At 39.6% G+C, this 19915-nt stretch overlaps 1 protein-coding gene across 3 annotated transcripts in view; it reads left to right on the top strand.

Moving 5' to 3' along the window:
- Positions 1-17753, top strand: part of LOC132243286 (RPA-related protein RADX-like) — a 31666-nt gene extending 13913 nt beyond the window's left edge. For 2 of the 3 annotated variants that reach the window (XM_059715361.1, XM_059715360.1), the window contains exons 8-14: positions 328-507; positions 1099-1259; positions 1986-2182; positions 4699-4778; positions 12902-13186; positions 15058-15240; positions 16175-17753. In XM_059715361.1, coding sequence (XP_059571344.1) covers positions 328-507; positions 1099-1259; positions 1986-2182; positions 4699-4778; positions 12902-13186; positions 15058-15240; positions 16175-16320 — 1232 coding nt within the window. In that variant the 3' untranslated portion in view covers positions 16321-17753. Of the gene's footprint in view, positions 1-327; positions 508-1098; positions 1260-1985; positions 2183-4698; positions 4779-12030; positions 12129-12901; positions 13187-15057; positions 15241-16174 lie in introns of those variants that run through there. The other variant, XR_009455794.1, reaches the window with a different exon arrangement.
- Positions 17754-19915: the final 2162 nt, after the last annotated feature.

Here is a 19915-nt window from a genome sequence, read left to right as displayed (position 1 = left end):
ATGCTCCTTCCATTTTACTGAAAAGCAATTTTAAAAATCCTCTGGAGTCTGTCCCTGGTTGGATACAGTTAAGTTTTCTATTTCTTAAAAAAAAATAAGTTTTCTCTTTTCCCCCCATGCCCTAATGTAGCTAAGTCTTATTGGATAGATTAAAACCTGGGACCAGTCAAGTTTCAGCAGTTACAGGAAAGCAGTTAGATTTCCTCTCTGAGACACATGCAGAAAGAGAAAAGAAAAGATTGATTTTTTTTTTTCTGTAGATAGAAGCCAATTGAAGCGACCTGGTTAATTCTTTTATTTTAATTCCTAAATCTCTTGTTTTAATAGGGTGGCACAAAGGTCAAACATATACAAAGGATACCAAAGCAAAAAGCTTTATTACGTGGATTAAAACTCAAAACGAAGCTGATCTTATGAAGAAAACTGTCATTGGTGGATATTACCCTTTTCCACCATTGCCAAATACCTTTCTGGAATACTGTAAAAACAATAGAAGTATAAATAAAGGTATAAACACCCCCTATATGTGCATGCCCACTTTCTTTTGGATCCTCCTTCTAGAGCATTTAGTCAGGAAATGCATTACGTTAATTGTTACACAAATGCATCTTAAAAATTGATTCCTTAGCTGCTATTGATAGACCAGACCTTCTACTGATGTAAATTGTTATAGTTATGTTAACTACAGTGGATCTGTAATGGTTCACACTGATTGTGAATCTGTCCTTATGAGTTTGCACTGTAGATGTTTTGTTCTACTCCATCTTCAAGCTCAAAAAACTCATCATACTGAAGAACATAAAGTGCAATGATGTTAAATAAAATTCAGCACAGCATATTAAATGGAAACTTACTTGCCTATAATTATGTATTTACTTGATATTATTTCTGAGCAGACTAAAAAGGTTTGGACTTCAAGTAGTCTGCAAATGATACGGAAGGGGAAATTCCTCCAAAGTTCAATTGTGGATCAATTTGACATTTTAAGTTTAGCAACAATATCTTTTCAATGTTCTTGTATGTGTCCAGCATTCATACATTTTGGTGGAACTGTATTTCTTTAAAAATGTTAAGTTTGTGGGAATTGCTTTTTTTCAGTTGAATCAGTCTTGAAAATCATAAGTGAAATGGAGAGGGAGCTTGAAGACTTGCACTACAGGGAGCACAGGCGCATCGCTATTCAGGGAATAATTAGTGTTATAAGATATGTCAGCTGTAGCAGTGCAGCTCAAGATGCCTCAGGAGTGGAACCAGTTCAGGTACAGTGCTTGATAATTAAGGGTATAACACTTAAGATGTTATGATCATAATTACAATTGAGATCTTTTGCATTTACATTCAGAAGCATATACATTGTCTTTGATTAACTTAATTTACAAATCTGAGAGCAAAGAAGTTTTAATTTTGAAAGTCATAGTTTAAAACTTGCACAACTTAAGTTTAGTGGTTTCCTGTGAGAGTTTTCTGACAGTCCTCCATCAAATTGCTTTATGTAAGTGTTCTGAAGTTAAATTAATTGATCAAATAGCTTAATTAAAGTAAATTGGGGACTGGGAAAACTATTTTTAATATACGCTGCCACTTTCAAGACAGAATTGTTTTTTAAAAACCTTGATTAGCCAGGCAAAGTAAATCTCATAGCTAGTATGAGTGTGGTAAAAGATTGAGACCTGGGTGTCTTTAAAAGTTACCGCAGGGAAAAGTATCTGAGGAACCACTTGTTATCTTTTTTCCCATTTAAAGACAAAATAGCTTTAGTTCAGGGGTCAGCAATGTTTTTAGGCAATGTCAAAAATACCTACAACCTTAACTTGTAAGGTGTTGGCGTGCCAGAGGCAGGTGGCAGAGGGGCCCAATCCTTGTGGCAGAACAGCCCTGGCTTTTCCCAAGGCATGCATGCCAAGCAAAATTCTTTTGCGTGCTACACACTGTCACTTATGCCAGGGGTTACTATTTTATGCTTTAATTGCTATTTTTTGTCCCAGCCACCATCTACAACTACTGTAAAGCATTCTAAGAAGTCCGTAGAGGATCGTGTTAACAAGGGGAAAGACAGAAAATGTGAAGACAAAGAAGATCCCAGTTCACGGTGTGCTCCCCTTGAACAGCATCACCATGCAGCTGTGTTAACCAGAAAGAGTGCAGTCAAGAGAAAGATCATGCATTGTCTAGACTTTGAAAAGTAAGCCTTTTGCATAAACTGCAGTTATATTTGTTTCATTTCAGTTCCCTACAGTTATATAGGACGGGTTTTAAAAAGAAGCCCCTAATGAGTTAGTAGGACAGTTCCCATTGGAAACTATCCGCAACCCAGTTGAAAGATGGATAATCCTTATTCAGAATAGACCTGGTCTTGCTGACAGACCGGAAATTGGTGGAAACAGAATTGAAGCCTAAAGCCTCTGAGAAGGATTTTCAGAAGTAGATACGGAGGTGCAAACTCTCCCTTGTAGTACTTGGCAGCTACTATTCAGGTGACAGCGGTCTGACTGAAGTGCTCTCATCTTACCAGTGATGATGCTGTTCTGCTATCAGAATCTGGCAAATTTTGACATTAAAAAAGCTAACTCTCTAGTTGTGTGTTCTACAATGATTAGTTGAAGAGTTAATATTGCTACAGTAGTAAAGAATACACCTTTTTCCAAAAATGTTAATAGTGGCTTAACATTAGACCAAGGGGTGTGAAACTGGCTGTTGGAAGATCAGATACTCTTTCGGTCCAATGAGCTGCGTTCGACCCCAAGCAATATTTTCTGTGTTACTTGCTGATTTTTATTTATTTATTTTTTTTTTTTTACGTTGGACCATTTTTAATTTGCAGGGCAGATTGGAACATGAGTTCTATGGCTGCGTGCAAACCATTTTTCATTTTCATTTAAAAAATGAAACTTTCAGTTGTTCTCTGCAAAAAAGAATAGAAACCAAAAAAGCAATTAGGATATTGCAGTTTTACATTCCACGTGGTGTTTTTTTTTATCTGCAAAATTACAAGGCTAAATTTCCAGCTGCTCAGTTAGCACCATTTAAATCAGAATCCTAGTCACAGCACTCAAAATTAGATCAGGATGAAATCACTTTTAAAACTTGGCCAGCAAAAGGCGATGGTGTTATATTTTAATTGTAGGTATTTTTTAATTTAACCTTCTTTATAGCCCCAGAGGTGGGCTTTGTCCTTTACACAGCCAATAAAGGCAATCTTCTATCTTTTATAGGAGTTATTAATATGGATTGTTTGGCTGAATGACAAATATGGAGAGCTAAAGCAAGGGAGAAAGGAATAAATGTCTCTAGTGGCTGGGTTATAGTGGCCAGACAAGCCGTGGCTCCGTCCTACATCTGCCCCGCCCCACCCCAGTGGGGCAGCCCTTGCCCCAGCCCTAGCCCCACTTTCTCCTTCATTGCAGGGGCCTGGATCTGCCTCCCTCCATGCCCCTTCCCTTCCTCCTCCCCTTCCACCACAACAGACTTACCAGCAGAACACTGCTCTTCAAGCCGCCAGGGTGCATATCGGAAATCGGATTGGTATTGGCCCATACGCCTCCTTATAAAATGGCTATCGATATCAGCCCCCAAAATCTCTAGCAGTGCACCCCTGACACATACTAACAATGTGCCATAATTGGTGCTACTGCACGTTAGTGGAGATGAACACTTTTTATGTGACGCTGATGCACAGTAGAGTAATTCTACTGCACATTAGTGCATTAGCAGGGTTTTTGCCAGCTGTGCTAATGTGCGGTAGAATTATTGTGCTGCAACATTAGCATTTTGTGTAGACACGCCCTGTATGTATCATTTTAGTTCCCTTGGAATTTTGCAGGGGTAAGAGGGGATAACTGACCAAAGGGAGTAAAATGCTGGTTGCTGGAGAACTAGTTCATTTCACTGAAAATTAAAATCTAATGAAATCCAGTGTATTTCACTCAACTGTCACAGCAGGATAACATGTAAAATCATTTGAAACCTTTTCTTTGCCACTTTAGGTTTTGGATGATGGTCTAGCGCCATGAGTTCATACTGCTTTGTATCTTCAATTGCTGAAGTGTGATAATATCACAGTACAACAGCACACTCTGTAGCCTTTTTAGAGCTAGTATAGAAACCTGTTTAAAGTCTGTGACGTTTGGCTTTGCGCAATGCTTGACTATCAGGGCCATCCCTAGCGGGGGGCGAATCAAGGCAGCCACCTTGGGCCCCATGCTTTGGGGGGCCCTGTGGAGCCGGCTGCAGTGACTCCGTGGTTTCGCCGGCTTTACGTCCGGGTGCTCGGTACCCTGCCGCCCAATCTGCTGCTGGCTTCCTTGCGTCCAGGGGTAGGGCCCTGCACAGGCTGATTTGCCCTGGGCCCCGCACCCTGCTCAGGTCATCTCTGTTGACCATGTCACACATGCCACTTCCACAAGTGACCAGTAGAAGGCAAATTTTCACATATACTTCCTGCCTTGTGTGCTTTGACAAAGTTGTTCTTAGCAAAATAGTGTTCCTTTTCTCAAATTTGATTTAATAGTTTATGACAGGAAGGTGATCAGTAACTCTTCTTTCTGTGAGTTGATCCAGTTTATCATAAAGACCTTTTCAAGGTCTGAACTCTGGTAATTATTGGAATTTGAGTAATTTATAACATGGTAACAAAAATAACTTACTAATTTTAGCTGAATCCTGCAAACCTCAGGTTTTACTATAATTTTATTTTTACAGCTTGGATGAATTTCACCAAGAAAATTCTATGTCTGAAAACGTTGGACTGGCTGTGCCAGATGCTTCAGAGTCCTGTACTGGTATGTCTCTAAATATTTGATTAAACTTTGATCCATTTTAGTACCATATCGTTTGCAAGTCACTTAGTATTTGTTTATACTAGTGCTAAATGACTGCATGGTAACAACTATGCAGTCAGTTTCTTGAGTAGATGAGGCCTGTTTCTTAATCTTGCTGCTCTGTTGACCCAAATATACTGGTATTCTCCTTGGCCCTACAGAACAGCAGTCTTTAAAAGTCAAAGACAAACGCAGAGTGGGTGGACCAGGATGTAACATATCAGTGAGTCATCAGTATGGGGATAGTATTCTTTGGTTTGGGTTTTAATTTTAAATTAAATAGCCCAGATTTTCTTCCTCCATGTTTGAAAAGTAAACCCTGAATATTTTTCTTAAACTAAAACTATTACTGGGCTAGAAGGATAGATTTAATTTCTCAGTTGACTGTTACTACAGGTTGCTTGGTCCCACTTCTAATTCACTTGAATATCTTGGTTTATATTCTTTTGGCTATTTCTCTGACTGAGTGGCAGAATTTCATCTGTAATCTGTCAGATTCTGATGTCTATCCTGGAGGCTAATACCCCTTAATTTTCTTTCTCCTTCCCAAGTCAGATGTCTCTCTTTGCATTTTGCTCTTCGTTTCTCTTAATGTATGGTATATATATTGTTCATGTGCTGTTTTTATAGTGTATTGATTATTGACTTACTGATTTTACGTTACATCTTTGCACTTTTCCAAGAGCCTTTAGTAGATTAAAATTCTAAATGCCAATCAAACTCTTACAAACTAATATAAAACAAAAACCTGTAAACTGACAAAGTAAAATTCCGTTTAGTGTAAAATAAGAATGGCATCTTCTATTGCATTAAGATCTGTTCTCACATACTGAAGAAACTTAGCTCTTAAGGAAGCTTGAAAAATCCTAAAATATTTTATTCAGTCCCTTTCTATTCTCTTTTAAACTTGAGAGATGTACTTTTCTCAGCATTGTCTCTTAACTTTTTTAACCAGAAACTTGGGTAGTCATAGATGTTAAGATTTTGGTGCAGCTAACCTTTTCAGGATATCTTGTAGATGCCTATACAGTGAAGAAAATAATTACATAATTTCAATATTTTTTTTGTATTCAAAGCATTAGGTATAAAAAACAAAAAACAAAAAACCCCTTATGATAATATAGTTAGTTAGTTGGGTCAATAACAATATCACAAAAAATTTTAGCCTCATATGTTTCCTAGACCTTCACATCTACAACAGCACACCAATCCTACCATGATAATATATTAACATGACATTATCAGTACTGTAAAGGAATTTCACAGAACCTTGCTCACTTTTGCCTTAAATTGGAGAATTATAAGCTGGGAAACTCCCTTCTTGAGAGCATGGTGGCAGAAAGAGATCTTGGAGTCATTACTGTCTCCAAGATGAACATGGGCCGACAATGTGAGGTCATGGTCAGTAGGGATAACCATACCTTGTCGTGCATCCACAGATGCATCTCAAGCAGGGCCAAGGAGGTGATTCTCCCGCTCTATGCGACACTGGTCAGGCCGCAGCTGGAGTACTGCGTCCAGTTCTGGGCGCCGCACTTCAGGAGGGATGTGGACAGCATTGAGACGGTCCAGTGGAGGGCCACCTGCATGATCCGGGGACAGCAGGGCAGACCCTATGAAGAGAGGATATGGGACCTTAACCTTTTCAGCCTTCGCAAGAGAAAGCTGAGGGGGGGACCTGGTGGCCATCTATAAACTCACCAGGGGGGGACCAGCAGGGTTTGGGAGAGACCCTGTTCCCCCTAATGCCGCCCCCCAGGGTAACAAGGAATAACGGCCACAAATTGTCAGAAAGTAGGTTTAGACTAGACATCCGAAGGCACTACTTCACAGTCAGGTCAGCTAGGATCTGGAACCAACTTCCAAGGGAAGTGGTGATGGCTCCTACCCTGGGGGTCTTTAAGAGGAGGCTTGATGTCTACCTGGCTGGGGTCATTTGAGCCCAGTTTTCTCTCCTGCCCAGGGCAGGGGGTCGGACTTGATGATCTTCAAGGTCTCTTCCAACCCTACTTACATGAATCTATGAATTATAATCCTGTTGTTTAGACTGTATTGACAGTCTAATGAACACCTTGCTGGGGTCGTTTGACCCCGGTACTCTTCCCTGCCACGGCAGGGGTTTGGACTTGATGATCTGCTCAGGTCCCTTTTGACCCTACAAACTATGAAACTATGATATCAGAGGAAGGGGAAGGTACAGCGTGCTGTTGTGTTAAAAAAAGTCTGACTTCCTTTAGAATACAGTCTTAATAGAATTTCTTTCATCAGCTCCGTAACAGATGTTATGCAAGTGGGTTAAATCAACTACTATTTTGAGCGCACTGCATAAGTCATAAATCTCTCGATTTTTTTCTCCTTTCAGAAGTGGTTTCATATGGCATTAACAGGTCTGCAGAGCAGGGGCTTTTAGCATGATACCACAAATTTGTTTGTAGCATAATTATAATAGTTAAATGAAGGCTAATTCCAGTTTAAAGAAAAACAAATTCTGCCTTTTATATGAAATAATTGAAGCACATCAATCTTCTCTGATATGGAGCTACCAGTACTACACAGGTAGTTGTTTATAGGTATTTTTTTATTCAGTCAGAATTCTAATAGAAACATTAGTATTACATTCGTTTGGAACACTGCTAGGAGGAGGTTGGTTTAAGGCCCCAAAACCTAATTAGTATTTAGCCAGTTTTAAAAACAGTCTTGCTGTTTTTCTTGGTGTATGAAAATGTCTACCATGAAGTTTTAAAACATGCCAGATTTCTCCTATTTTTCCTCCGATTTTATGTATTTTTTTTATCCAAAACAATAAAAATTATTTCTTGTAAAGCTTTAGTCCCACAAGTTGAAAAAAGAATGGAATGGCTATTGTATATCCAATCTTTCAAAGAACACGCAGCAGGTTTTTATTTTTCCTCCTCTTTTTTTGTGTGGATGTTAGTTGATTTAAATAACATGCACTGGCAATTTCCTTACTGATTTTTCATACTGTATGCAACATACAAGTGCACTTCAGTCTGAGAGTCTTATGATGCCATTACCATGTTCCAAAGAAAATGGAGCTGTTACACAGTGAGTACCTGCACTGGTGGCCATCAAAAGCCACTTTAGGGAAGGCATTTGTTCTTTATGGTATGGACACACACAACACTTAGACCAGTTTAAGTACAGTTTAAAATGGAGAGACATACCAAGCCCATTAAACTGGTTTAAAGTTGTCTGGAATGGTTTAATAGTGTACCTGGAAAATCAGGTACTCTTTTGAATCGGTGCACTGTAAATGGAGTACATATTACATGTGGGCACCATGGGTTTTGTGACGTAGCTGTGGTCCTACACTGCAACGCTCCTCACCCTCTCTGCTGTTGCAACTGGCTGCTCTGGTATATGGCCAGAACTCTACTGCCCCATTCCCCACCTCCTTTTTTCTCCTGGCACTTTTTATCCATGGGCCCGAGCCCAAGGCCCCCTACCACTTGTTCAGTAAAAACTCTTTGACATCCAACTGTGTCCTCACTCCCTATTTAATTGCAGCTCCTCATCATGACCCCCTAACCCCTGGGAATCCAGAAACATAGGTTTGAGCATTCCTTTCCTCTTGCCCTCCTGAGTCCCCACAAATTAGGTGCACATACTAACATTTGATCCAGAGCAAGCAACTTTATTGAACTCATGTTTAGGAGAGAAAGGAAAGCACAAAAGTGGACGTGCCCCAGCCCCAGGTCACCCACACTCTGGAACACCCCTAGAGTGTGGATGCAAGCACTTCTTCCCACCCTACCTCACCCATTGCAAGGCACGCTGCACAGCTGGACTCCCAGGCTTTGTGTCATAGCCACAGTACTTCAGCTACCTAAAAGGTGACTGATCTGCCTTAAACACTAGGGTGTTGCATCTGTGAAAACCACTGAACAGCAACAATTGCGGGCTGTTTCTCAGTCAGTGACATTTCAGAGCTGTTCAGTTGTAACATGTCACCATCCTTAGTAACAGTGTCTGTCATTGCTTTACAAGCAGTTTCTTTTCCTTTTGTTTCCATTTTAGTCATGCCCTCTGTCATTAGTAAGACCTTAGATGGCTTTTCTGCTTTGCCAAGGTTAGTGGATGGGGTGGAATGGGGTAGAGCTGTGTCATTTAATAAATGTAGAGAGCCAACCCAGAGATCATGTCATCAGAGCAGTGTTGCAGCCTTTGCCCCAGTCTGGATAAAAACATGTAGAAACTATAGAATTGAACACGGTGGTCTGAAACTAAATAATTTATACTGAACAAAAAGTTGGGTTATTTTTTTTAAATGTGGATAGTTTTTAATCTTTTTGAAAAAGAAAAATGGCAGTAGATTGAAAGATAAGTGTCCGTCTTACTCTAGTGATTATACTTTTTAGAAGGAATGGACCAGTGAAAGATGCTGACATTCTGCGCAGGTTTAAAGGTAATTTAAAACAGGACTGTCCAACTTCTAAGAGACCGGGGACTGCACCCCATGTGGGCTGCATTAGCAGAGCCTTCAATGGTGTGAGCCGTGGGCCCACTAGAGCTGCTGCTGAGCAGGTGCCCCCCACCCACACACTCTCCACTGCATGCATAGGCAACCTCCCCCCCCCCCCCCCCCAACTGTTATGCTGGGCAGAATGGGCGGTCCCACCCTCAGCTCACTGGTCATGGGCCACCCTGCTGTGCCATGCCAGGTTTTCCCCAGCTGTGTGCTGTGCCCCACGACACCACCTGTGAGGGTGAGAGCAGGAAGCAGAAGCCAGAGAAGGGAAGGGAAGCCCAAAGACCTTGGCTGCAGCAGCATCTAGAGCTACAGAAGGAACAGCAGCCTCATGAGAGCCCAGGGCCTACAGATTAACCCCTCATGGGACAAATGCAGCCCCTGGGCTGCCATTTGAACAGCTCTGACTTGGAACATAACTGTGAAACCAAAATGAATTATCTAACAAAATGGTGTTGGGACAGGTATTTTTGAGCATGAGGGCTGAGGATCAAATTAACTGTTAAACTTTACTCAAGAATATAACATCTGCTGCATACTATAAAAAAATTATACTGAAGTTTTTAAAAAGCATTCCATGCACTAAATAAATCCAAAACATAGTTTATTTTAGTTGCTTTTAGTGGACAATTGTACAGTCATATTCACAATACCATTTGATGGTACAGACTGGAAAAATACCTATGCAACAGACTCACCTAGGACAGCAGGGCTTCAAATGCTTGCTTTGCTTTGGTTGGTAGTTTTCGTGGCGGGCCAGTAGGGGGAGCTCCTGCGTTGAGCCTCCCACCTCACTACGCCCGTCCACGTGACCCCAGGGGCGCCTAAGCCCTGGCAGACTCCCTTTCAAGCCCCACCGCAGAGTCTGGGGGTAACGTGCTACCACCACCCCGAGAGGGGACCTTCTAGGTTCTGTGTCCTTGGGGAAACACAGGCCTAATAGTCCTACAGGTACTCGACCCAATACAAGCATTGGGGCTCCTCCCCAAGTCGGGGGCCAAAAAGGATAGTCTCCTTTAGTCTGCAGACCTAAGGGGCCTCCTAGGCATAATTAAACCCACCCCTCAATAAGTCTCCTACACCAGTCACAAAGGAGAACTTCATTGGGTTAGAATAGGGTAAGAGGTAGAGCACTATCAAGGGATTACCATTGAGCAAAACAGTCTGGCTGAGGTAGCCGTTTGATACGCAAACTCATCGCTGTGAGCTGACTAGCTCTCTAGAAACACAAGTATCATCCAGAAGATGGTAGAGATCTGGCTCAGAGATTTCCAGAGAGAGAGCGTTTCATTTGGATCACACTCTCTCCCTGTGTCCTGATGCTTGTGCCATGCTGGTAAAATGGCTTTTCTCCCTTCTTCTTGGACCAGGCCCTTATATAGCCTTTCTGACCTCAGCAGCACGGTCCAATAGAAGCCAGCAGTGTTGGTAACTAGCCAACCAATTTAAAAAGCATCACTGGTTACCTGGGCAGATGCACAAGGGCTTTTCCCTCCCACTCAGGTGACCAGAGGGACCACGCCCTCGGCACCAGGCTTTTGTCACGTAGGCAGAGAGGAAAATCCCCCCTCCCTTAGGAATTCGACCCCAGTGTCCCAAGCTGACCGGGACAGGTTTCTGGAGGGAGACACAGACGGTGGCATTTCTGCCACCATTTTCAAGTTTTATTATTGCTGCAGTTGTTTTTTTTTGGTGCTGTGGGTCTTTGAGACGTGGATTTCAGCTTCTTATTATTCAAATAGCCAGTGGCTGTTGCTTTTACTGTCCTGCCCTAATTTCACGAGTTTCTGTTCATTTAAATATGAGCGTACACATAGGACATGCGAATTACAGCCCCAAGATACTGAGATAGAAGTAAAGAAAAGGAATGAATGACGTTTAGAATGGGAAGAGCTTTTTAAACCCAATTTATACCCTAGCAGGTTTTAATGCCATAAAATTTTGTAAATGAAATCTCCACTCTTATTACAGAAGATGGTGGGTACTGTATTTTTCTTTCTTCTCTTAATGTAATTATACAGACTATCCCAACAGAATTTTTTTTTCAGCCAGCTATCTTTCTAACCAGCTGTGAGCATTTAGTTGCTCAAAATTAAAAAGGTCAGTGGCATATTTCTAACATGCAGTATACTGAACCACTGATGTAGGTGGTGCATCCAAGCGGAGTTCTGAGTCAGCCATGTTATGGTGTGCCCAGGGACGTACGTTGGTCCAGTGATATTTTAATGTCCTTTTTGTCAATTTAAAAGGTTGGAAGGGACTGTTACATAGTTCACAGCTAGGTTTCCAGCACTAAGTTAGTTTTTTAAGTATTACTATTTTCAGTTGGTTTTGATGAATTTAATAGTGATCTTTACCTATTTAATGCCTTACAACCTTCACTTTTTCCATGCAGAAAATTAAGTGTATGCTTGTACCTGGGAAAAAGTGGTGCTTGCAAACTCTGTTACAATTGTTTAAAAATCATCCTGCGCCTTGTTTGGCATGAGGCCTAGCTAGCTAGCATCATTTCAAAAGAGAGCTGAGAAATGAATTGAAGTTAATGGTAGTCAGTTTGAACATTTACTAGAATAAATATGTTATAATGTCTGTGGGTCCTGACTTTTGCACCACCCTCTTAAGATTTCTAGTTTTCTGTCTTAAAATTTACCATCCTTTCCTTGCCCCTGTTACCCCAGGCAGTAATACTCTTGTATTCTTTTCTTTAATACTCTTCCACTTTAGTATTGCTGATTCCTGTTTAGCCACATACATTCCGGTATCCCCACTTCTTTGACCTACATACAGCTCATTGTAATAATTGCTGTAGTGTTGCACATGAGGTAATGTAGAAGTTTTTATACCTGATTCATGTGATTGGATTGCAAAGAAAACACTGGGACTGATAAAGAAATGGGTTGGGAGTACTGTTTACTGGGAAGTGGGGAGGGAGGTAGATGCAGGCAACATGAGATAAAAGAAAAAGATAGTTGGGAGACATTCAAAATGGGCCTTGTGTTAAGCTCAGAGTAGGATACAGGACTAGCCTACAGAATTAGGACTGATGTTTGGTTTGAGGTTTTTCCAGTTCAGAATCCATGTGTTAAATATAATGGGAAAAGGGACTCAGCCTTTAGTTGGCTGTACAGTGGAGAACCCTACTCAAATATGCTTTAGAAGCTAAAAACCAAGAGCCTTGATGAAGAATACACATATTGCCCAAAAGTTAGCAGAGCTGAGCTTCTTAAAGTATCTGTTTAATTTTTACATACTTAGGCCAATTTTTACAGTTCTTACGTGTTGCTGGAACAAGTTGGCTGAATACAAGATGAGCTTTTTGTGCTTTCCCAAAGAAGTAATGAATGTCAGCTTTCATCCAGTATAACTGTTTGAACTGTGCCTAGACTTCAAACTTGACTGGGGGAAACCCTATTTATTTAAATTGCAGTGTAAATTCCTTTTGTACTCTTTGTTTGAATTATTCCACTATGTAGTTTCATATTTGACTATGTATTAATCTTTTCAGCAACTCTGTTATATTTTCTTGTGCATTGTTGAAGCGGTATGGTTTGTCAGTGCATATGGACCAACTAAATGTTTGACATATTTATAATAGACAAGGAAGGAACAAATGACATGCCTGAAATAGAAGAGACGGGAAGGACTTGTGATTCTTGGCAAAGTGATCTGTGGACACGGGTGAAAGACAAATTAACAGAACACTTGCATCACAGCACTGTATTCCCAGAAAGCATCCCACATAAATTTGATTATATGCACCAAGATTTCCTTTTGCAGCAATGCAACCTTCATCCAGCAAAGCATAAACCAGAAGAATACAAAACAAATATGGAAAGCCATGATTTTAGCAGCACTGGCCATTATGAAGTGACAATACTGGGTAAGTGACAACTAGTAGATCCCCCGTTTGGAAAGCATTGAAATCTTAATGAGGTATGGTTTTGTAGCGTTCTCATAGTTTAACAAAGAATGCTGTTTCATTTTTTTTTTTTTGAAGTTGAATGGACTACTTCAGTTTGTCCAGTGCTCATTTGGGTATTAGAAAAGAAAACTGAAGGAATTGTTTCTTTATAAGCAGTCTTGTTACAGATATGAACTTTGGTTATTTAAAAAAATATTATTGAAGTGCTAAGCCAAACTCCAAGGTTAAAGTTGAGTTGAGATTTTTACATTTAATGTTTTCAAAGTTACGGCTCTTCAAATTCTGGGAAGGTATTTGTAATTTGAGAGAAGGCCCATTTTAAAATCATGTATCTAAAATCTAGCACCCGTTGAATGTTCCTTTGTCCAAAATATATTTTAAAATAAAGGAAAACAGATTCCTCAGACTGTATGTAGTAGTTATTTGAAAGCCAGTACAAGAATTGTTGAAAATGTCATCCCTCTGTTAACTGACATTGCAAATCTGAAAATATTTTACTAGCTCTACTTTCCATACAGTTAACACTTGTAGCAAATTTTGTGGATATACATTTGAAGAATGTGGGTTGCAATTAAGGTATTAAGCAGTAAAATTATGTACAGGCTCTGTTCAGTAGGTCAGGTCACTCTTAATGGGCTATCCTGATATCGACAGCAATTTACTCAATCACATGTCCTCTTCAGCTAATTTGCATGCATGAGAGCTATTGATTGAAACGAGCAAGTGGTGTAAGGGGAACTGGATATGTCATGAGTACTCCTTTAACCTCATCTATTACTGGATTGGTTCCAATAGTCATGGCTCTTAAAGTACCATGGTTGCATTATGATAAAATAAGGGTCAAATTCATCCAGACCCTTCACCTGCTTTATGTTCCTTCTGAGTAGCTCAAAGCAATAAAATGTACTAATGAATTTATACTCAGTCTTTAAAATTAAACATATAAATAAGGGCACATGCATCGAGGCTACTCCAACACGCTGTAATTACAGCGCGTCGGAGCAGACCTGACTTACTGAGTCTGCTGGAATATGGTAATTACCGCACTCCATGAGACTCCAGCATCACGTGTATCAGCATCTCCACGGTGAAAAATGGCAGTGGGGCTGGTCTAAAGCTCATTCGAGCCTTCTCCCCCTCCTCCCTTTCCTCCCAGAGCGCATGTGTAAATGCCCTTAAAGTTGATGAATATTTCACCTCCTGAAAACTACTATGTGACATTAATATATTTGTGTTTATTATTTAGCAGTCATCAAATTGAAATTTTGAAATGAAAAAGATAGGGAAATTGCTTGCCAAAACCTGTTAAGCTGAGTTTCAGGCTGAGGGTTTATGTGAGTAACTTTTAAAAAGTTTTGGGATCATTGCGAGCATTCTAAACCTAGGAAATCTCATTAAGATTAAACTTAAAATAAATCTAGACACGTGAGGCTACCAAGCAACATCAGCTCCACTGCAAGCTCTGAGGTGGAAACGTCTAAAAATTAGTGTAATATACTCTGGGCTACAAGCATTTTTAAATCCTTTAATGGTTGTTATATGGTTATAACAGATTGTCAGTACATACATATATACATATATGTGTTGACGTATATAAGTATACATATATTTCTGCAGAAACTTATTGAATTGCAGTTGTTTGGTACCTAATGGAAAAGAGGGGACTAGGTAAAAATCTTCTGACAGCTTAACTGTACAGATTGGAATGCTTAGTTTTGATGGAGTAACTGGTCTTCAAATTTTTTATCCTCTTCAGATGTAAATATTTCATGAAACTCTTGCAAACTGCAGATGAAATATTTTGCTATGGTAATTCTCTTTCTTAACAGGTATAAACCGTGATGTAGCTATTGATATTGCATTCTTTCCTCTACTTTGTCCTGAATATCCCCATTTATTTCAAATGGAGAATATTCAGAATGGTGCATTATTATCCTGTATGAATTGCATCTCTGTGCAGCAACAGGAGACCACCATCAATGAGAGGCCTTGTGACGTGTTTCCACTTTCAGGTAGGATTTACTCACTGGTGGATTTTCTTGTTTTATCTCTAACCACAAGTTTTGACTCTGTGAGCAAGTATCAAATTGTAGGGCAGGCACCACTTTCCATAGTATACACATGCATTTATGCCAAACATTTTTACTAATAGTATAGATATCATATCAGATTATTTGGGCCAGTCTTTCACTTGCCTTTTTTGCATTGACAAAGCATCAGCCTTAAATAAGTGCTAGAACAAGTTGATACCCGAGTAACTAATACATAGGCATGTTGAGGCGCTTAAGAATCCTGAATGACCTATATTGTACATGCAGTTGTTTGCTGCTACAGAATTGTATTGGCAGGGAGGCCGAATGTTGAGTATTTGTCTGAGTTTGGTCCATAAATGGAAGAGCATAGTTAGCAGTCTTTCGTTCTTTTTTCGCTAATATGGCTCTGAGGAGCTGGTTTTCAGTTGACAGGTATAGGCTGCAGTATTTATGTACTTGGTAATTGTTTGACTTTTAAATTAAGGTTTCGACTATTAGCCACCCACTAAAAGTACAGTAAAGCTCATATTAATTAATGTTTGTACCTTGCTTCAAAGATGTAAAATACTACAGAAGTATTAAATAGAAGTAATAAATAAAAACACTTGATTTTAAGCATAAACAAAGATGTATCTGATATGTGAAACACCTTGAATAAGACCTTCTACATTGACTAAGGACTTCTGACACTATTCTTAAAGTGTGTACAAGTTTGAGTTTACCTTCATCTGTATGAGATATCTACCTGTGTAGTAGTTGAACTTACATATTCATATGTTTTTTGATAGATTAGCACATAGCAAGCCAACTTATCCTTTTCACTAAAAGAAAGGAAAGATGCATGGCTCATTGCTTGTACACAAAATGTCAGTTAAGAATTTGTTTTACAATATGTCATCTGTTTGCCTTCTAGATGAAATTGTAAAAGCGGCAACTGGCCTAGACAAACAGCGTGTCATCTGTATCTTGGACATCTGTCATTTGGGTGAAGATAAAGTAGAAGTCTTTCTGAGCAAAATCTATAGCATAACAGAGCCTGATGTGGTAACCCCTGTGTAATCTAAAAAATAAGTTATTTTGATGTTTGTCAGAGTTAAGCATTTAAAGTATTATGATGTCTTATGACAGAACGTTTGTAATGATAGTCAAACTATTACAAAGGAAAGCTTGGTCCTTTGTATCTGAAAGCATTAGAAAGAGTTACAAACACGGTTGGTTGCTGTTGCTTTTGTATATACTGCATTGGATGAATCAACATCTGTCAGCACCCAACTGACAGATTTATTTTTGTTTATATATATACATTCGACAATTAAGCAAACAGACTGGCTGAGTAATGGAATATTGAAACGCATTCTGTCTGCTTTCAATAGGACTGGTTTGCACATATGCAGCAGAAGAATTTAGTTTTAAAGCACCCAAGTGATTGTCCATAGCTCATTGGACCCTACCATCATTGCTGTGTGGCAGCTTGTGGGCTTGCTCGCGTGCAATGTTCTCAGTTTAACTCCAGGAGAAGAAGTTGCTGTGACACAAACTGACCATGTGCATTGCCCCATTGCTTGTTGTTTTGGTTTGGTAGAGCCCAAGAAGCTAATTTGGGTGTGAAACAAAATTATGCTTTATTCTGTAGAAAACAGATTTTAGAGAGAGGTTGGCTAGCTGGTAGGGAGAAACGTTCCCTGCTGCCAACAACTTTTCTGTGGATAGACCTTAGATCTTCAGTGGTTTCAGTTCTGCTGTCTAATATAAATTACTTTAAATAAACAAGGAGTGACTTCTTTGTATTGAGTATATTATAATCTGGTAACTAGATGTGCACTTAATATGTTGTGATGGATATCTACATACCTGGGGCACCAGGTCTAAGTTTGAAAATGTTGTCAGTGTACTTAGAGCATCATCCCTGCTACAGGTATGTGTTACAATGTTACATTTTTTAAAAAATCTGCTAACAGTGTTGTTTTTGAATAAAAGTTGTTATTTAGGTAGATCCACGTATCTTTTTTCTTTCTGTTTTGCATTTTATATTTTAAGTACAAGATTTAATGTAAGCTCTAGGGCTAAGAAAGAGACTAGCCTCCAAACTGAGCCATGCTGACTATGCCAGCAGATTTTTTTTGTACAGAGTTGCCGTATTTTGAGTAGTTCTCATAACACCCTTTTGATGCAGTATAGCCCAGGAAAGTGCTGCATGGTTCTTAAAGTATTGTGCTATTCAAAAAGGCTCAGGACAAAATAAAAAGACAGTGTACTATAGGTTAGCAAAAAACTATTTTGTAAAGGGTCCTTTTTGTTTCACCATCCATTTCATTCAGTGTTGCTAATGTTAAGAAACTAAAGTCATATCCATCATGAAACTCGTTTAAAATCATAATGCTTTGTCATATCTCTCGTACCCCAGGATCACACAGGGCTTTGTAGAACCTCTGCATATTGAAGGAATCATTTTTTCACTGCTGAAATAAAGCTACTGCTGAGTTTAAATGTCACTGGAGCCTTGTGTATATTCCCTGCCTGTGTTCCTAACTCTAACTTTTATTTTACCTTTATAAATGTTTCTAATTTTCATAGTTGCAGAGAAAACCAAGGAAATGTGAACTGAATACAGACCAGTGCTGAGAAACCTCTGTGCAGAGTGCCCAATTTCATCTTAATATGGACTGTTAATTCTCAAACTGTTAATTAGTGACTTCTCCCGCACCCCCCCTTTACAAAATCCTGCATCTGCCAGTGAACACGTATCATATAGAACTGAATATTATCAGTGTGAATATCATTTCCTCTTTTTCTGCATAAATGCAGTGTCTATTTTGTGGCTGAGTTTCCTAAACACCAGAAACACATGCTGTATTCATGCATATCTTTGAGGAAATTTTCTCTGAGCAGAGAAATTTGGCACTAAACAAACGGAAATATTAGTGAAGTGTCTAGAATCATAACTAGAGGGGAATTAGCTACCCACATTTTTTTCTTATTGCATAGCCCCTTCCAGATTTATCGGCTTCCTGCGTACCCATGCCAGCATGCCGTTTATGTTTTAACCCCTTAAATACCAATTATTATTATAATAAAAATTAAATCTGCCATTACACAATGTCATGTACCCCACCACAGAGAAGTTTTGCGTGCCCCCAGGGGTACACATACTACAGTTTGGGAACCCCTGAGCTACAGGACATCCACTGGACAGTTCAAGTACCAGCACTGGGTCTCGGTCCTAAACTAACTGGTAAGAGGGTGAAGTTTACTCTCCATCCACTCCGTTTATCTGGATTAAGTGTTTTGTGGTCATTTTTCAACAGCCAGGAGCCAGGCTAACATCACAGACTTGTTTTGTAAAAGTTGCCAATGAGCAATGACTCGGTTTGTTACCAAGCTGAGCTGGTGAAAGAGTTCATATTCCAATAACAGTCTCCAGAGTCATCCAACTCCCATTAAAAATTCACTTCCAGCTTCCTTTATTTCACAGGAGCTTTGTTCACGCACAAAAATAACTGATACAAAAACTGATACAACCCACAGTTTTAAAAGGTAAATGTCATCACCAGCCATCTCTAGCCATACGATTGCTTTGTTAGAGTTATCTTAAAAACAACTATAAACGTTATTTTTAGGAGAACTGATCTTAAGCCAACACCTCAGATCAAAATCCCCAGCACTGGGGAGCATATCTCATATAGATACAGAAACAAGGTTCACATCTGGCTTTATCTTTGTGGGAAGCCTACAGCTGAATATCCACAACACTTTAGAAGAGCTTGGAACTGTGTTTTCTAACTCATGTCCTGGAACAAGCTCCCTGATTTTCATGAGCAGACCCCTGCACCCACATGGAACCAAGTGCCAGAGCAGGGACCAGCTGCCTGCTTATTTTCAGAATTAATATGGGGTTTTTCCCCTAAATTTTAATTTTGCATGACATGCTGTGCTTCCATTGTGCAATGAGGAATAAGACATTTTTTTAGTTTAAGATGAAAGGATTTGCTTAGTGAGCTTTTAATATGACTTGATCTTTAGCAAAATGCTTCAGCTCTTTCAAAGCACAATGGGACTTCATTCCTTGCTTTACTTCATGCCATTTGAGTAACAAAATGTTTCTAATCTCACCATCGGTCTCAGCCAAAAATGTTCAGCCAGCTATTCCAGTCGGGGGCAGCTATTTTGGCTTGGGACATAACCACTGAACAATGTTGCCAACATTCGTATACACAAAAGGGGGTACAAATTCACAATATTCATGCATTCAGCAGAAGACTCTGTGTCAGCCTAAAAAGAAAAAAAAATCACCAGGGTGATGAGTCAGATTTTCTGTTTTCTAGTTGCAGGGTTTTCCTGATCATGCCCTGCCTAGTATCCTTACATTATAATAGTCTGAGAGTCTGGAAATGGCTGTATTTTTTTCCTTAACTGCATCTGAATTACAAGCTGCTACATACTTTACCAGGAGATCCATCTATACTGCTCTGAGGTTTTAAGGGGCTGTTTTGCAAATAGTCTGTACTTTCCTGTATGCACAGAAAGAAGTTTCATTTGGTGAAATGTACTGAACTCAGTGCCATAGTACTGATTTTTGTATAGCCAGGATTTCATGGTTTGGCTTCACCAAGACAATTCATGTGCTTAATATTAAAAATATGCATAAGTGCTTACA

Source organism: Alligator mississippiensis, chromosome 11 (genome assembly GCF_030867095.1).
Source record: "Alligator mississippiensis isolate rAllMis1 chromosome 11, rAllMis1, whole genome shotgun sequence".
Lineage (NCBI taxonomy): Eukaryota > Metazoa > Chordata > Crocodylia > Alligatoridae > Alligator > Alligator mississippiensis.
This window is presented reverse-complemented; position numbering and strand designations above follow the sequence as displayed.